Below are 20,510 nucleotides of genomic sequence, written 5' to 3' on the forward strand. Positions count from 1 at the left end.
AGTTTTTACATGTATGAAATATACGTCACTCAAATGTGTGTGACAGGTTAAGTATTCTGGAGCACTATGGATGATTTTAAGAAAACGTGAGGCAGAAACAAAGGCCCTATATTCTGATCTGCCAGTCAGCATGCCAGCCTGCTCATGCCGACATGCCTTCCCAGATCCACCTGAACATCAGCACTCTGCCTATCCCGTACTTGCAACCCAACACTAGAGAAAATGCCTTTATCCAAACAAAATATATACTGCATTATGGATGGTTCAAATGCAGTGGAGTTAACAAACTACAGGGCCTTGACCAAAGGGAATCTTTCAGACTAGAGAGGGGGAGATACATGAACACAGAAATAAATGTACAATTCCACACTATGATAAGTTGGGGACGGGGGGGACAATACCGTGGGTAATAAAGGAAAGGGTCTGATTAGAGGTTGAATAAATGCATTTCTAAGGAAATGACATGTTTTCATACCAAGTCAGACCACAGCTGTTGATGTCTCCAGAAATAATTCAAGAGATGAAAACTGTACAAAGGTGCCAACTTATCTAAGAATGATTTAAGAGAGCAACAAAACTCATGTCTGAGGACAGCGAGTACAGGCAGCCTGATATTGCAAGGCAATGTTCCTACAGTCACCATTTAGTATGTCCTTGTAGCAGGTATACGCCGAGGGTTCTGGAAAAAGTTAGGAACATAAGGTAGTTCAAAGCAATGATTCCGCTTATATTGCACGTATAGTATGAAGGGTGCCTTCATGTGGTTATATCCTTGGAGTTTTAGAAGGATGATACATGCAGACCTTAGAATGGAGCAGATTTTAGTGTTCAATGTGCAGAAAAATCACTGATGAATTTGTTAAATATTTGGATTCCTAAGTCCCACTCTCAAGGATTCCAATTCAGGGGTTTACAGTGCAGCCTAGGAATGTTTACCAGGCACCCCCTACTGCCTCTGAAAACCCCACATGAAACACAAATCTTCCCACAAGAGGAGGTTTGGCTGTGACACAGGTTTTTTTTTGCTCAAACTCATCAAACAAGCATGTATTACACAAGGCCTCCCGACAGTGTTTGTTTACAGGCTGACCCTGCCCCTGATCCTGGTAATCCCCAGGGCTTGGAAGCAGAATCTGAATAAACTGCACAGCCTGCTGCTACAGCTTGTGCCCAGACAACAGACCAGAGGTGATATGTAAAAAAGATAGGCAGTGCTGACAGCTCCCTCTCCAGAGGTTAAGGAAACACACCCAACATGAGACACGGTCAGGGAGTTAAGGGAGCCAGCACTGATGGGTATAGATAGCATGAAGTACAGATGAGAACACAATGAAAGAAGAATGATAGAACAGACAGAAGAAGAGTGAAACTCATATTTCTTAAGAGCCTCGTATCAGATACTGTGTCATGAACTTCATATATTTTATTTAAATCCTCATAAAAATCTTAGGTATTAACATTAATATAATACAAATTATCATATCACAGATGAAAAACCAAAGTGTAAAGAGAAAGGAATTTGTCCAAGAAGACGGAGCTACAAAGCAACACAGCCAGGTTTTGAACCAAGGCTCAGGAATCAGTCAATAATGCCATAATCCTCTTGGAGATCTAAGATAACGCTAGTAGGAACATGGCTGTCAGGAAATGAGTCCTACTCCAGAGAGAATACCAAGGCAAGTAAGTACGCAAGAGCAACGAACAATGCTTTTGCAATATCAGAACTTTAAATATGGACCCTTTTATTAAAATAGCTGAGGGTTCATACATTTTAAATAAGGGAAACATGTAAAGATGAGGTAAAAAGTTAAGATGTAATCTAGCTGATCATAAATGATGAAGGCTTGCTGCAGCTCTTGCTGAGTAGTGGGATCACAGGTGACTTCTGCCCTCCAACCCAAGTGTCTACATTTCCTGTGATGAACAAATTTTATTTTTAAAAAGAAATACATGTGATGTCTTTTGTTGTTAATTTTTTTTTAATTGTATTTTGAGGAAACTGAGAAGTAATTGAGGGCAGAGACTCTCCAGGAATGAAGTCAATAAAAGCAAGAGAAAGAGGTGAAGTATCAGAAGACAAATGATACCTCAGATTACATAACACACACTACCAGCCTGGGAAAGCTCTCTCCCCTTCCCATCCTGGGCCATTAAATCCCAAGCCATGACGCAGGGCCAATCAACAAAGGATGTCAGAGCATGAGTTAGGTGAGAAGGGAAGGGAGAGACATAGTGATGGTGATGGGTGATTCATACCATACAGAGAAATCAATCAACTAAGTCAATGCAATGAGGATGGGAAGAGCCCAGACTCTTACTATCAGAGAAAGAAACCACAAAGATGGAAAGGGAGAACACCAGGCTGAATCTTCTGGTATTAGAGGTATCAGATTAATAAACTCATGGATTTCAAAACATATGTAAATATATAAATAAATATAAACATAAAGGAAGCAGGTGCATATGTGTGTGTTCCTAGCTCTGTACTGAGATCTGAAAGTGACAAGCCAAAAGTAATAAGCACATCTAATGCCCAGGTCTAGCTTTCTAAATATTATTGTTTAATTTAAAAAAAAAAAAAAAAAAAAAAGCAGGATTCTCTGTGAAAAGAGTAGACTCCAGGGCTGGGATAGGAAAAACACAAGATGAACCTGGCATATCCTACTGTACTTGAAGGTAAAGAAATGATCAAAGGACCGGGCACGGTGGTTCACACCGGTAATCCCAATACTTTGGGAGGCTGAGGCAGGAGAATTACTTGAGGTCAGGAGTTCAAGACCAGCCTGGCCAACATGGTGAAACCCCATCTCTACTAAAAATACAAAGGTTAACCAGGCGTGGTGGCATGAGCCTGTAGTCTCAGCTACTCAGGAGGCTGGCACGAGAATTGCTTGAACCCAGGAGGTGGAGGTTGCAGTGAAACAGAGATCGCACCACTGCACTACAGCCTGGGTGACAGAGCGAGACTCCATCTCAAAACAAAACAAAAAAATAAACGATCAAAGAACGATTGAGGCATTTCAAAAGGAGAACCAATCTGAAGGGGCTCCTAAGAACCAAATTTGGGATAATCTAAGCATCAAAACATATAAGGAGAGTAAGTGATCATAACCCACTGAATAAAACAGAGATCCATGAATTTATCAGTCCATCCGAGACAGAAAGTCAGCCCGGGGTGGCGGCGGGGGTAGGGATAAATATTTGAATGGGTTATATATGTAGTCTCAAAGTAACTCTCAACAAAATACTTATTACTAGGGGAAAAGAATAGCTGTCAGGGATATCTGGCAGACACAATCTTGATCAAGTGAAGGCATCAACTCCAATGGAATAAATCAAACCTGTGTACCATCTGAAAGGATTTAATGCAAAAAGACAACATCACTACTGTGGCATCCCAAATTGAGAAACATTATATAAAATAACCGGTTTACAATCTTCAAAAATGTCAAGGACATGAAAGCCAGGAAAACACTGAGAACTGTTCCAAATTAAAAGAAATTACAAAAAAAAGAAAACAAAATATGCGCTTCTGCCACAGATTCATTACATGTAATGGACAACACTGGGCAACTGGCAGTACCTGATAAGCCCGAGGTCTGAATAGTAGTGAAGTATCAGTGTTAAATTTCTGATCTTGATGGTTGTATTTTGATATATAGGAGAATGTACTCGATTGTAGGTAAAATGTACTAAAGTATTCAGGGATGATAAAACACCATATTAGTAATTTTAGCTCAACCAGTCCTGGCAGAGGGTGAGGGGATTTATCTCTTTATCTAAGAACAAAAAATGAGAAGGCCACAGGTCTTATTCCAGACATTCCAAATCAATTCCTTGGACTCCCTGAATATGTATATGTCAGTAATCTTATACAAACTGTTGTGGAATATACCACAAAATTCAAAGTAGGGCATCTGTCACATGTAATGCTAACTAAAGGTACACGTTACTTACCAAATTTGGGGGGGCTGGCACGGGTATAAGGAGGGAACCTTACTATCTCTAATGACCTTACTGATGCTGACTTTAATACTCTGTGAAGGTTAGAGTTCAGTGAATGTTACCTAGAATCAGCCCTGGCTGTGGAATACTTTATTCTTAGCCCTATATTTGGGGTTTGGATGTCCACTGTGCTGGTTCCCAGAGATAGTAAGGGGATGAGAGTATTGTTTACATCTCCTGACCCACATACTTAAGATCCAGATGAACAAGACAGTTTTCACTCCTGCTTGGTAGAACCTATTTGCTGAAGGAAACAGCTCCTAAAGAATGGTTCTAGCCAGACCCTGTCGCTACCAGAAGGAAAAAAAAAAAAACTTTTCATTAACCAGGGGTGGTGACACATGCCTGCAGTTCCAACTGCTCAGGAGGCTGAGGTGGGAGGATTGCTCAAGCCCAAGACTCAGGAGGCTGAGATGGGAGGATTGCTCAAGCCCAGGACTCAGGAGGCTGAGATGGGAGGATTGCTCAGGCCCAGGAGGTTGAGGCTGCAGTGAGCTGTGATCACGCCGTTGCACTCCAGCCTGGGCAACAGAACAAGACTGTCTCAGAAAAAGAAAAAACAAGAAAAGAAAAAAGAATGGCACCTACAGATGAACCTAATGCTGGGCCTCAGCAGAAAAATCGAAGACAGTATAAGAAATGAAGAGTAAGAGGGAGGATGGAAAACACCTTCTTGTCACCTTTCAAACTGGCTCTATCTTTTCTTTTACTAGACTGCATAGATCTTTGGGGTTGTAACCACTATTCAGACAAATGCCAAGTAAGATCTACACTCTTTTCTAAGGAACACACTGATTCTATGTGGAAGTACGTGCACCTGTGAAAGAATCAGGTTAGAGTAGATTAGTTCCTACACTTTTGTAGTACAGTAACTTTCTCTTCCTCTTAGCAGGTAATTAAATGTACACTGTTTCTGAACCAACATACAAATGACCTATATCTACTAGATAAATGATGAATTATTAAGACATATGGAACCCAAAATTCATTAATGCTTTATGTTCTGAACATGTCTGCATTTTCTGCCATTTATTCTAATGCTATATAGAATCTGATTTACAATTTTTAAAATCTGTAGCAAATAAATTCATCTCACCAACTTTGGCTTAGGAGCTCCAAATTCCAGAAAATTAATGTCCAAATCAGTAAGTTAAGTGACAAAGAAGCAGCTGAATAGTCATTTCTCTTTCTCCTAGATTCTCAGTTGGGTCCACACAAAGCATGGTGTCTAGATCATATTGTTCTTAATATTCATCACACAACACGCTTGCCCTTTAGGAGTTTAACTCTTGGTCTTTACAAAGCATCAATACAAGAACACTCCACTTGAATAGTTTCTGTGTCTTCCGTGAAATCATAGCTGAAAACATAACCCACTATGTCACACAATGGCAGAACCCCACAGAATGTCTTTTTCGTTAAGTACAATGCCGGAAAGAATCTTTCTCTGTAAACAAATGTGCATGCTTGCTTCCCACAGACAATAAACGCTATGTAATTCAATGCTACACAGAGAAAGGAATGGTTTTCTTTTAGCCTTAGCAGTCAGAAAACAGAAAGTCAAATACAGTGCACAAGAGTTATAATTAGCTCCCCTCAGGAGCCTGGTACACTTTCTCCTCTCTATGTTCTTTTATTATTTTAATTTTTTTATTGTACTTTATTTTTTTGAGGCAGGATCTGGTTCTGCCGCCCAGGCTGGACTGCAGTAGCACGATCTCAGCTCACTGAAACCTCTGCCTCCTGGGCTCAAGTGTTCCTCCCACCTTAGCGTCCCAAGTGCCTGGAACTACAGGCACTTACCACCATGCCCAGCTAATTTTTTGCACTTTTTGTAGAGACAGTGTCTCACCACATTGCCCAGGCTGGTCTTGAACTCCTGAACTCAAGCGATCTGCCCACCTCGACCTCCTAAAGTGCTGGGATTACAGGCTTGAGCCACCGCACTGGCCCAGTGCTCCTTTTAGATGGTTTATTATTTCCTCTAACTGTCCTGCTGTATACTACCTTTAATTCTAACAGATTTAAGTCCTTCTGAAAGTACCTAGAATATGTATGTACAAATACATGTATTTTCTCTTACAATTCTCTCATATCACTTAATATTTTCTGATATCAGTCTCTATACAATGACCTAAGAATTTAAAATGATAATGACACAAGGAGGCTAATTTAATGAAGACCAAGCAATTTGCATCACTACCTCCTCCCCTTGTCCATTCCCCCAACAAATTACTACACAGCCCAATGGGGAAGGCAAGCCCCACACCACCATGCTTGGCACATCACCTTTGCAGTAGTCCGCAGGGTCCTCTTGCTCCTCATCATCTGATCCCAGGATCTCCTCCTCTGGCTCCGGGGGTGTGGGGTCTGGCAAAGGTGGCGGTGGTGGTGGTGGCGGTGGAGGAGGAGGAACTAAAGGAGCTTTCTGTTGAGGCTCCGGCCTGAAAGAGCAGAGAGAAAATTGCTATTTACTTAGAAGTACATCTTGCATTATGGATGCATTTGAGCACTTCTTAATATGGGGGAAAAAATAAAACTTGTCACATACTAAGAAGAAATGTCATTTAATGTCACTTCACCCATTTTAGTTGAATTCAAGTAGTGTTTCAACATATAAGTCAGGCCAAAAAAAAAAAAAAAATCTGCCCTTATTAGCTAAGGGATTTTTTTCTGTAGGTATCTTTTCACTTAGCGCTTCAAGAACTACCAATGTTAGGAAATTTCAGTGCGCTCCACTCAACTCCTACCAATCTTGGGAAATTTAAGTGAAATGAAAGCGTATTCCATGGTATATAGCCTTATTGGTTAGAAAACATCACAACGATTATAAAAAGACAGGCGCAAGCAGCACTCAACTTTTGAAAGCACTTATTTCCTGTTATCTGAAAATGAGAATTCTTTTCCCATAGAAATAGGTGGCAATGAAGTTAGGTTTCAATAACTCATAAAAGCTGATTAACATACACTGTAGCTAAAATATACAAGATTGCCAGAAAGATTCTTGTACTTCTATAAGGCCTGTTCGAAGTTTTGAATGTATTCTGGAAGCGGTGTGTGTGTGTGTGTTTGATTGATTGAGATTATTCCCTTTCAGGGCTCTATGAGGAGAATGGTTCATAATGGGATTCACTTACTATTTCTAACCATGCCCCAGTGCGGGGAAATAGGACCCTACAGTCTCAATCTGGATGCCAGAAGCACATCTCTCCCTTAAGCTATCCCACTAATAAAACTACCACTGAATGCTCTCCCTTAAGCTATCCCACTAATAAAACTACCACTGAATGCGTGCGCTGAAGATGACGGCTGCTGTGGAAAGGTTGCTCTGAGGGTCGGTTGCCCGACATGTGAGTGCCATTCCTTGGGGCATTTCTGCCACGGCAGCCCTCAGGCCTGCTGCGTCTAGAAGAACAAGCTTGACAAACATATTGTGGTCTGGTTCTGGTCAAGCAAAATTCTTTAGCACCAGTTCCTCACACCATGCACCTGCTGTCACCCAGCATGCGCCCTATTTTAAGGGTATAGCCGTTGTCAATGAAGAGTTCAAAGACCTAAGCCCTAGTTGTTGAGAGCAGGTGGAATCTTGGTGTTATTGCTAGATTTCCTTTTGGAACACTGTTGCTCTCTGCCCAGTGGAAGGCCGATTCTGGATCCTTTCTCTCCTCACTGCAGCAGAGCCTGCGGCATACAGTCAAAGCTCACTCTTCAGCCCTGGAATCTTGAGAAGGTCAGGGTCATAGCAATGCAAGCTCATCTGTAGCTGCCACTAAGAGACAGGCCAAAGGAGCTGCCTCAACTACTGCCTCTTCTAAACTGGGCCTCTAAATCCTTGCCCAATCTGAGAGCCTCCAACACCACCACTAATGCGTGTGGCTTGCCAACAAAAAACCCATATGGCCACAACTGAAGGAAGGAGTAGGAATAGAAGGCAGCAGAAACACCTGACATCATGAGGAAGGGGTGGGGATCACACACAATAGGTCAACTTAAAGGCAAATAATCAAAGGTATGAATATCTTTAGCAGGACAACTAAAGAATATTTATAAGCTGAAAATGTACTGATTGCTGTTTTCTGGAATTTATGAAGACTCAACAGTTACAGCTCCCTGGGTAACAGACATCAGGATTGTAGTGATGATAACACTCCAAGTTAACCATTCTCTTCACAGAGCCCTGAAAGAGAATAATATTCATTCTCTCTCTCTCTCTCCCTCTCACACACACACACACACACACACACACACACACACACCACTTCCAGAATACATTCAAAACTTCCAACAGGCCTCACAGAAGTACAAGAATCTTTCCGGAAGCCATGTAAATGCTCGCTTCTTTTTAACATATGTGCCCTTACTGAAAGTGGAATGGTCCCAGGCAAAAGAGAGTTCTGAAGGAGGAGAGGCAGGCAAGGAACTTCAGTAGTTTGCCACTTCCCCAGCGGGAGGGAAAGGTTTGAGATGACGTCCAAAAGAAGCACAACCCACTCTTCAGGGGTGTGGGCAGAATCATTTTGTCTGACACATTTCCTCAATGAGAAATACTTTGAAAGCTAGCTGTTTCTTCCTAACTCAGAAACTTTATATAAAAAATGAGTACATTCTCTGAAAACACACACACACACACACATTGAGTTTGCTGTAGAAACTACTTGAAGAAAAGACAAGAAATGATGGCTCTTGTGCTGCCAGTGCACGGCACTACCGTACTTGGCACAATGGATTCTTGGACTGGATAATTCATTGCTGTGGGGCTGTCGTGTGCACTGTGGGATGCTTTTCACCATCGCTGCCCTCCAGCCACTATATGTCAGTAGCACACAGCCCCCCACCCCCACCCCACCACCCAGCTGTGGCCATCAAAAATGCGTGTAGACACTGACAAATGTGTGTGTGCTGGGGGAGGAGGGGAGTCATGCCCATTGAGAACCAGTGCACTAGTAGCATTTTCTATATATGGCTTTACCTCAATGGAGTAGACTGCAGTATGGAGAAGAGATTCTAATTTTCACCACCATTTTCTCTCACTTGAGAGATTCCCGCACCTTCATTATAATGTCTCTCTCACTTACTCTTTACCTACCTGCTGAGCTGCCTACATGGATGACCCTCAAAATTCTCAGACCCTGCAGTCTAAGTGTGTAGGCACTTCTCATTCCTCCAGTGAGGGCCACACTGAACAGGCAGACAGAAAGCTTCTTAAAAGCCAGCTCTACCAAACGAAAAGTGGTAAGTCAGGATACCCCAAAGTATAGAGGAGGTTTAGTAATGCTGATTAATAGTTCAACTGGCTGTCATATCAAAACATCTAGAACTATGCTGCCCAATATAGTAGCCACCAGCCACATGGGGTTATCGGGCACATCAAGTAGCTAGTTCAAACTGAGATGTGCCAGAAGTATAAAATACATATTAGATTGCCAAGACTCAGTACCCAAAAAAGTAAAAATATTATATTAATAATTTTCTACTTGCTAAATATTAAAATGTTTTATACACGAGTATTTCTAGTGGATGGTAGAACTCTGGCCCTTTCAGATCCAACCTGTACTGAGGGGCATTTCAGCCTCACGTTGAGAGATTCCTGGCCATAAGTGATGATTATCTTTCCTAGGACTTCTAATGACCTACTCCATACTAATTATCACCAATACTCAAATCACTCAGTTCATCACAGAAAGTCTCAGTTCAATGTAACCGCCAATTCTTTTTCATCCCTCCATCCTTGTTACTGTCTACCACATAGGAAAATCGAGGTAAATTTCTCCTAGGGCAGAAATAGAGAAGAGAAAGCCAAGCCATACTGTCTTAGGGCTGGATTATTTTATTTTCATTTTGAGACAGGGTCTCGCTCTGTTGCCCAGGGTGGAGTGCAGTGGTGCATTCACAGCTCACTGCAATCTTGAACTCCTGGGCTCAAAGAATCCTCCTGCCTCAGCCTGGTGGGTAGCTAGGACTACAGGTGTGTGCCACTGGGCCTGGCCAAGGCTGGCTTCTTTAAAGTGGTTTCTGATGGCTTCTAGAGTACTGCAAAGCCTGGTTAAATTACAACACTGTAGACGACCAAGACATGACAGGTTATCTCACCAAATACATACTCATTAAGTCTATCAACAGATTAAAAAAAACAACTTTCATCAATCCTAATGAAAGCCGTAAGGAAGCTATTTCATATAAAAATTATCAGAAGTATATAAGGAGCAATGGCAGTGGAAATGACCCATAAATATTTTCAACAAGAATACCAAAATAATTAAATGGTAAAAGAATAGTCTTTTCAACAGTGGTACTACAACAAATACATACTCATATGCAAAATAAATAAAGTTGGACCTCTCTCTCACACACAGGCTTTATATGAAAGAGCTAAAACTATAAAACTCTCAGGAAAAAAACATAGGAGTAAATCTTCACGACCTTAGGTTAGGCAATGCTTCTTAAATGTGACATTAAAAGCATAAGCAATACAAGAAAAACTAAATTGGACTTCAAAATTTTTAACTTTTGTACTTCAAAGGGCACCATCAAGAAAATTTAAAGGCCACAGAATGGGGGGAAGTACTTGTAAATCATAAGTGATAAGTGACTTGTATCTAGAATATATAAAGAACTCTTCCAACTCAACAATAAAAAGACACACTAATTTAACAATGGATAAAAAGGATTGGAAAGACATTTCTCCAAAGAGGATATACACATGACCAATAAATATATGAAAAGATGCTCAACATCATTAGTAATCAGAGAAATGGAAATCAAAACTACAGTCTGATACCACTTCATACCCACTAGAATGGCTATTTAAAAAAGTCAGATAATAAGTTTAAGGAAGGATGAAGAAATAAGGATCTTCAAACATTGTTGGTGGGAAGGGTAATATAGCATAGCCATCTTGGAAAACGGTCTGGCAGTTCCTCAAAAGTTTAAATATAAAATTACCAAATAACCCAACAATTCCACTCCCAAGTATATATCCAAGAGAAATGAAAGCATATATCCAGCAAAATCTCATCCACAGTGTTTAGAGAAGTATTACTATTTTTAACGAAAAGCAGAAACAACCCAAACATCCCCTAACTGATAAATAAAATGGGGTATATCATTACAAGGGAATGTTATTCACTAACAAAGAGAAATGAAGTACTGATATATGCTACAACATGGATGGATCCTCCAAAACCTTATGCTGGGTGACAGATGCCAGTCAGAAAAGACCGCAGGTTGTATGATCTTCCATTTTCCATCAAATGTCTAGAACAGATAAATTTATAGAGATGGGGTAAATCAGTGGATGCTCATATCGGGGGTTAGGGGAAATGGAGAAAACAGGAGGAAAATGGGGACTGACTGCTAGTAGATATGGGATATCTGTTAGGAGGGATGAAAATGTCCTAATGTGGTGATGGTTGTACAATTCTGTGAACATAATAAAAAACACTAAAATATATATGTTACATGAGCAAACTGTATGCTATGTGAATTATACTTCAAAAAGCTATTGTTAAAAAATAAAAGAAGCCAGGTGTGGTGGTGCACACCTGTAGTCCCAGCCATTTGGGACACTGAGGCAGGAGGATCGCTTGAGCCCAGGAGTTTGAGGCCAGCCTGGGCAACACAGCAAGACCTCATCTCTACAAAAACAACAATACATTTTTTAAAAAATAAAAGAAAACCCCAATACAGCTATAGATATTTTAAATATCCAACACTACACCGTTATAAAATGTATGACTTCAAGAAAGAAATATCTATGTAGAGATTTAAGCAATCAATATGCATAGTCTCTTTTACAATAAGCTCAGCTACATTCAGAGTGAAAATTAATCTGTAATTCTTTTAAAAGGAGACTGAAATTTTATCTAAGGGTCCAAAGTTTAAACAAGGTGCTAATTTAAGAACATGTTTTCATGTACTATAAGAAATATAAAGAAATATACCACTTCAGGACGGGTGCAGTGGCCCCCACGGGTGATCCCAGCACTTTGGGGAGGCCACAGTGGGTATATCAGTTGAGCCCAGGAGTCTGAGACCAGCCTGGGCAACCTGGCAATACCCACAAAAACTACAAAAATTAGCTGGGCATGGTGGCACACATCTACAGTCCCAGCTACTAAGGAGGCTGATGTGAGAGGACTGCTTGAGCATGCGAGTCTGCAATGAGCTGAGATCATAGCACTGCACTCCAGCCTGCATGACAGAGTGAGACCCTGTCTCAGGAAAAAAAGAAAGAAGAAAATAGAAAAGGAAAAAGGAAAGGGGAAAGGGAAGGGAAGGGGAAAGGAAAAAGGAAAGGGGAAAGAAAAGGGGAAGGGGAAAGGACAATGGAGAAAGGGGAAAGCAAAGGAAAAGGAAAGGAGAAAGAAAAAAGAAAAAGGAAAGAGAAAGGAAAACAAAAGAGCAAAGCAAAGCAAAAGAGAAAAAGAGGGGAGGAGAGAAAAAAGAAAAACACAGCACTTCAGTGATGGGAATGAAATTAATTTAAAAAGCAAAATTCCACTAGCTATTTATATTTTTCACAAAGAACTGTATTTATTTTTACACTACAAAGAAAATTCTAATCATTACTCTAAATTTAAAATGTGGTTTAAAGAAACTTAAAAATATTTTTCTTTCAATATCATACTATAATACTAAAATTATCATCATGCTATGTACTTCATACTATATTCTGCATGTACGCTTGCTCTGTCAGAAAAGGGAGGAAAAACTCAACAACCGAGGAAACTACAAGTCTCATCTGCTCTAAATTGCCATGGCAACCAGATGAGAGTTCTGATTTCCTCTCAGCTGCTACTGCGTATTTCTTTTCAGCAGAGAAAAGAAAAAATAAACTCTACATTTAGTAGGAAAAATGTCCTCTCCTTTGCTATCAGCTTAGATGGCAACTGACACAATTTAAGAAATACAGTTCAGTTAATTTTTAATCAAACATAAAGAAAAGGAGCTCCAGATGAATTTCTTCAGTTAGTATTTGAGGGACATTCACATAAAGTCAAATTTCATTTTCTTTCCTCCCTATGTCCACCCTATATCTAAAACTTTTCTCTCTCCCTTCCTCCCTCCCTCCTTCTTCCTCTCTTGGTAATTACTGTCAGCTTGAGAAATACCCAATTTCTAATTAATAGTAGAATCGGTCAATATAGGTTGAGTATCCCTCATTCAAAATACTTGCGACCAGATAATGTTTCGAACTTCAGATAATTTCATGCATTCCTCTTTAATGAAAGGTTAAGTTCAAAAACTTTGTGTAAATCAAACCTAAATGTGCAATGATCCTCAATGACCCTCATCCATGTTAAATCTCCTGCTTCTCTTGAGTATGGGTAGATCTGTGAGTGTGAGATATTACACCTGTTATCCAATTATCTACACTACATGCCAAAGGGAGATCACACTGGGTGGCCTGACCTAATCACACCAGTCCCTAAAAGCAGAGGGTTTTCTTTGGCTGGTCAAAGAAGTGGAAGCGGAGCGGCGGGCTCCAGCTGCCTGGAAAAAAAGCAGACGTCATTTGTGAACTAGGGCCACAGAGAGCAAAGAACTGCCAGTGGCCTCTAGGAGTGACGGTGCTCCCTGCCAACAGCTAGAAGAATAGTAAGATAACAAAGACCTCAGTCCTACGAACTCAAGGAAATGAGTTCTGCCAACAACCAGTGAGCTGGAAAAGAACTCTGAAGCTCAGATGAGAGCTGCAGATCTGGCCAACACCTTGGTTTCAGTCTAGTAAGAATCCAGCCACACTGTGCTGCCCTGATTTCTGTCCTACAAAACTGTGAGTTAATAAACAGGTGTTGTTTTAAGCTGCTAAGGGTGCAGTAATTTGTTACACAGCAAGTGAAAGTGAATACACTGCCAAGTTCCTCAAACTGTACGAGAGTAGATCATGGAGAATTATCAGACTTTGGCCTCAAAAAGATCTGATTTTTTTTTTTTTAAATAATTGAAATGGCCAGGGGACTTAAGCTGGGTAATCCAGAATGGGAAACAGTTCTCTTTTGGGAATAGGAGTATCTTATTCCCTGAATGAGTCCATTCTTGCATTGCTATAAGGAAATACCTGAGACTGGGTAATTTATAAAGAAAAGAGATTTAATTGGCTCACAGTTCTGCAGGCTATACAGGAAGAATGATGCTGGCATCTGCTAAGCTTCCGGGAAGGCCTCAGGAAACTTACAATCATGGTGGAAGGCAAAGGGGGTGCAGGCGCAACACAGTGTGGGAGCAGTAACAGGAGTGAGAGTGAGGGAGGAGGTGCTACACACTTTTAGAACAACCAGATCTCAGGAGAACTCACTGACTACCATGAGAACAGCATCAAAGGGGAAATCTACCCCCATGATCCAATCACCTCCCACCAGGTACCACCTCCAACATTGGGGATTACAATTCAACATTAGATTTGGGCAGGGACATAGATCCAAACTATATCACTCCCCAAGTCCTAATAGCAAACAATCGTAATTCCAAGCCAAATACTACTTACTTATTTCCTAAGACCATACTGTTTTCTAGAACGTAGTACACAGCCAACTCAAAGTTAGTAAGGATGTAAGTAAATCAGACCTGCTTCCCAACTAATCTACATTTTAGAAAACAAAGGAGTTGGTGTTCTAAAGGTATTGCTGCCTGATCACCTCATTGAGTTCTGAGTTCAGGTTTTTATCATCTATTTCCTGGACTAACTTTTCCTCATTAATTTCCTTGTTTCTTGCTTTTATCCTTCCCATTTTACACATTAATTCCATATATTCTTTGCAGAAAGCAAACCTCTGGTTCTAAAATTGCATTTCAGCACTACATATGTCTTATGCCACTAGTACTATTAATATTTTATAAAACACTTGTGGGATCTGGCAGAAAATATTACTACTGAAATGGAGAAAGACTGACAGAAAAGTTAAACCAGTGAGTCCAAATGCATGTAAAATGACATCCACTGATTCTACAACTACCCAGAAGCACACAGATGCCCAGCACTGAGGGGTGTACAGTCTAGTGAGGAGGGGAAAGTGCATGTAAACACACAAATGTAAGCAACTGCTCCTGGTATCGTTATGAAAACAGAGATGGTAGTGGGCCAAGTCAGAGACATCTAGAGGTGATCTTACAGACTGGCCAGAATGAGGCTGACTGCAGGAGGTCCAAGTCTCAGGGAACCACATCTTCAAAAGCACAGAGGCCCAAACTAATCTGGTATGACTGGAGAGAGGAAAGAGGTTAGGCATAGGAATAATCCACAATTTAAAAGAATAATCCACAATGCTAAGAAGCTTGGGCTCTCTCCCTGACCCAAGTAGTAGCCACTGAAATGCAACCATAGAAACAAGGATTAGCTTTCTGCAAAAAACATATGAAATTAGAGTGTAGAACAGGTAGAAAGGATAAAAGCAAGAAGAAAGAAAATTCATGGGAAAACGCTGCAATTGTTAGTCCAGGACAGAGATGATTAAAAACTGGAACTCAGAACTCAGTACAGTTGTTGCTCTGTATCCATGCATTCCGCATCCATGGATTCAAACAACTATGGATCCTAAACATGGGGTGATGGCTACATGTGTACTGAACATGTACAGACTCTTTTTTTGGTCATTATTCCATAAACAATTAGGTATTACAACTATTTACATAGTATATACACCATACTAGGTGATGGAATCTAGACATAACTGAAAGTATATAGGAGCATGTGCACAGGTGACATGCAAATACTAAACCATTTTATATCAAGGACTTGAGCATCCATGGATTTTGGTATCCGAATGGGATCCTGGAACCAATCCCCCACAAATACCTAAGGACAACTCTAATTCATTTGCTAGAAGTGGATGTTTGACTCTTCATTTCTGGTCTGAAATACTGTACCATTCATTTCGACAGAGAATAGAGCAGGTGGATGAAGAAGGGAAGGGGTTTTAGAGAAAAGTAACCGGCTCTAGCTCCTCTGAGTTTCACAGGCAAGTGGGATACCAAGCAGCATAGAATACGGTAGGGATTGCTTGATATATAAAATCTATAGCTGAAAAGCAAAGGTTTGAGCTGCAAATTGAAGCAAAGGTGATTGAAACTGAAGCATACTGAAGCATGACCATGCAGCTGGAAGCCAAAGCCTTTCCAAGCATGTAAGAGTGCTGGGGAGAAACTGGGGAATAAAAGAGCCAAGGGCAGAGCCCAGTTCAAAGCCGAAGAACAAAGTTAAACAAGCCACCAACATTATAATCTATAGTCAAGGACCCCTACTATAATTGCCAATATAAGTTTTAAGTGTCAAATACAGATTTTAGAGCACATACATGTACAAAAGTAAGCCTACCTTTTACATTAGGATAAGATATACATATAAGAAGAACAAGCAAACTAAAGACCCATATGCTCTTCTATCTAAAAGCCATGTTTGTAGACAATCTGAAGCCAGCTAGGTGCAGAGTGAATAAACTTTCACAAAAAAGGAACTGTTTACTAAGACTTATATTGGTGAAAGTTGCTATAACAACTAACGATTGCCTCATGCTATTTAGGAAATAATGTAAGATGTACCACTTTACACAAGCCTTCTGCAAACTTCCACAAGCTTTAGATCTAAAGGCATACACAATTACTAATATATAATGGATCAACAAAATTCAAATGCAGTCAACTTTCTACCTTCTAAAGTAATTTAGAACACAGGAAATAAGTGAAATCCTAAACCTGTGTTACACAATATGGTAGCAACAAGACAAATTAATTAAAATGGAATAAAATTTAAAATTCAGTCATCCTACTTCAAGCACTCAGTAGTCACATATGGCTGGTGGCTATGGCACAGTATGGGCAGTGCAGATATAGAACATTTCTATCACCACAGAAAGTTATATTGGACAGTAATGCTGTAGGCTCTAGATGCTGTAGCACTGCTCTAGGCATTTTTTTAAGCAGCATGAGCCTCTTCCAGCATATCACGATTTTTAATAAGTAGTAAGGTTAGCTGAAAAAAGAGTTTAGAACATTTTTTATACAGCTTATTTTAAATACCTTACTGTAAGTTTTAAAATAAGCAGTAAAATGATAAACAGTCAGTATATAGCCATTTTAAATTTCACAGATGATTCCAATATCTGATACCCTGCAGCTCAGTAGTTCTCTTTAGTAGAATTCACCTTAGTGATACACACACTCTGTGGCAATGTCTGCAAACAGCAATATATTGGGATCTAAATGTCTATCAATAGGAAACTTGTTAATAACATTATGATAAAATTATGGCACAACCATACAAAACTCTCAAAAAGGATGAGGCAGAAGAAACAATTCTAGTCACAATAATAAAGTACATAGAAATAAATTAAACCAAAGAAGTTTAAAACATACTATGAAAACTGCAATATCTTGTTGAAATTAAAGACCTAAATAAACAGAAGACATCCCATATTCATGGATTGGAGACTTAATACTGTTTGTCAATATGGGAAAATGCCCCCTACAGATTCAACAAAATCCCTATCAAAATCCCAGCCAGCTTCTTTGCTGAATTTGACAAGCCATTCCTAAAACTCATATGGAAATGCAAGGTCCCAGAATAGTCAAACAATCATGAAAAAGAAAAACACAAAACTGGGGGATTCGCACTTTCCAATTTCAAAATTTACTACAAAGCTATAGTAATCAAGATAATGTCGTACTGGCATAAGGATGAAGACCAATGGAACAGAATTGAGGGTCCAGAGATAAAGCCTTGCATTTATAGTCAACTGATTTCCAACTGATTGCCAAGACAATTCAATTGGGAAAGAATAGTCTGTTCAACAAATGGGGATGGAACAACCGAATATTCACATGCGAAAGAATAAAGCTAAATTCTTACCTCCCACCATACACAGAAACTAACTCATAATGGATCAAAGTCCTAAATATAAGAGCTAAAATTATAAAACTCCTAGGAAAGAGACACAACAACACTAGCCATCAGAAACATGAAAAAATCAAAACCACAATGAGATACCACTTCACACCTACTAGGATGGCAATAATCAAAAAGACAGATAACAAGAGACGTCAGTGACGTACAAAACAAGAGAACCCACAAGTATTGATGATGAAAATGGAAAATGGTGCAGCCAGTTTGGAAAACAGTCTAGCAGTATCTCAGAAAGTAAAAAAGAGTTATGATGCAGCAATTCCACTCCTGGCATATACTCTGCAGAAATGAAAACATGTCCACACAAAAACGTGTACATGAACACTCACAGCCACACTTTCTTATAGCCTAAAGTGGAAACCACCCAAACATCCACTAACTGATGAATGGATAAATTAAAATGTGATATATCCAATACAACAGACTATTACTCAACAATAAAAAGAAATGAAGTACTCATAGATGCTACCACATGGATGACCCCTGACAGCATTAAAGTATTATAAATCAAAGCCAGCCACCAAAGACCACATGTATGATTCAATTTGTATAAAATGATTACAATAGACAAATCTATAGAAACAGAAGGTAGATCAGTAACAGCGTAAGGCTGGAGGGGTACAGAAAATAGGGGTGACTACTCAAGTGTATGAAGTTTTTTGGGGGGGTGATAAAATAGTTATAAAATTAAGAGGGCTGGGTGCAGCTGCACAAGCTGATTGTCCCAGCTACTGTGCAGGCTGAGATGGGATAATCACTTGAGCTCAGGAGTTCAAGGCTATAATATGCCACGATCACACCTGTAAATAGCCACTGCACTCCAGCCTGGGCAATAGAGCATGACCCCATCTCTACAAAAAAAAAAAAAAAAAGTTAAATTATGTGGTTGATGGTTGCACAACTCTGAGTATACTGAAAAACCACTGAATGGTATACTTTAAATGGGTAATTACATGGTGTGCAATTAATCTTTTAATAAAGTTGTTATGCAAAAATAATGAAACAGTTCTACATGTATTAATATGAAAGATATACACACTGATGAATAAAAAGATGCAGAGCACTGTGTATGCTATGTATCATTTGTTTTACACAGACATCCTAAGCACTGGATGGAGCAACAAGCCAATAATGGTTGTCTCCAGGAAAAGGAACTCAGTGACTGGTGAGATGAAGGAAAGGAGGTAATTTTTTCAAGATTCTTATCACCCCCCAAAAACTCCTTTCAGGAGTTCAAGACCAGTCTGGCCAATATGGTGAAAACTCATCTCTATCAAAAAAATACAAGTATTAGCAGGGCATGGTGGCACGCGCCTGTGGTCCCAACTACTCAGGAGGCTGAAGCAGGAGAATCACTTTAACTCGGGAGGCAGAGGTTGGCAGTGAGCCGAGATCGCACCACTGTACTCCAGCCTGGGCAACAGAATGAGACCCTGTTTCCAAAAAAAAAAAAAAAAGAGAGAGAGAGAGAGACACCACCACAACAACAAAATAACTGTTACAGTCATGGTAAAGTTGCAACTAATTATCCTAGGGCTGGAGAGTCAAGATACAAGCCACAGTCCAAATGTACAGCTTTCTGGTAACAAGGCTCTAGGTTAGGCTGAATACCTGTTCCATCACTTACCAATCCATGAGAACTCAAGCCAGTGACCATTTCTCTAGGCTTCTGATGCACATTAGAGTGTTGTAAATATTAAAAGAGATGACACATAAATCCCCTGCCATGGTAACTGTGTACATGGTAGGCATTCAATAAAGGTTAATCCTCACCTCCCCACCCTTCTGGTATGTGGTGACAATAAAACTGTTTATTCAGGGTTCCAGCTGTGACCAATAAATACACCTCGATACATTATGCACGATACTGCTACAGGCCTTTTGGCATATCTGGAGTTCCTCCCATTCCTCTCTGTTCATCTCTGACTATCCTAACTGCAAAGGTCAACATCGATCCCACCACCTAACAACCCTCTGCTTCTAAATCCATGTATTTTATAATCATGATTAGTTAAGAGATTTCTTGAGAAGGTTACAAACAGTTAATTATCACATACTTCTACAAGGCAATATGACAAAGGCAGTATTTGGTGAGGAAAAAAAAGATTTAAAGTTGAACATAAAAAGTGACTTACCTAATTAAGCGGAATAGAAATTCAAAACATACAGTGGTGCTGAGACTAGCACCCATGAAACCAAATACTACAAATTATTCTCTCTTGCATTCACAGAAGACACAGAAGACACTGTGCCATACAGCACAACTGTATCTGACAAATGAAGACTGTCCTGAAATGTATCAAATCCATATACCTGACAGAGCAGGACTAAAGCCCCACCAGTGGAAGCATCCCACCAGTGCAGACTGATACTCTCAGAACTGATTTTCTCCTTCCCTTGTGTCATGAATCTTGTGATTCTAACCCACAGTTCCAAATTCTGCAGGATTATCCCAAGTATAGAGAATATTCCTTATTTACTTGTTCAAGAAATATTTACAAAGCTCAAACTATTTTACTGCTAAAATGAGGAAAAAATGAGTCCTTTCTCATGGTACCAGGAATCTAACAGATAGATCAGATAGAAATACAAATTAGAGCATAAAACA

The 20,510-nt window shown here is 39.9% G+C and overlaps 1 protein-coding gene across 33 annotated transcripts in view; it reads right to left on the reverse strand.

Annotated features, from left to right (window-relative positions):
- SRPK2 (SRSF protein kinase 2) overlaps positions 1-20,510 on the reverse strand; it is a 288,551-nt gene that overhangs the window by 84,795 nt on the left and 183,246 nt on the right. For all 33 annotated transcript variants that reach the window (XR_010158309.1, XR_010158308.1, XR_010158306.1 and 30 more), the window contains 1 exon segment: positions 6,295-6,449. Coding sequence is in view for 19 of the 33 variants with exons in the window: in XM_063813815.1 (XP_063669885.1) it covers positions 6,295-6,449 (155 nt within the window). In the remaining 14 variants the exon portion in view is untranslated.

Source organism: Pan troglodytes, chromosome 6 (assembly GCF_028858775.2).
Source record: "Pan troglodytes isolate AG18354 chromosome 6, NHGRI_mPanTro3-v2.0_pri, whole genome shotgun sequence".
NCBI classification, from domain to species: Eukaryota; Metazoa; Chordata; class Mammalia; order Primates; family Hominidae; genus Pan; species Pan troglodytes.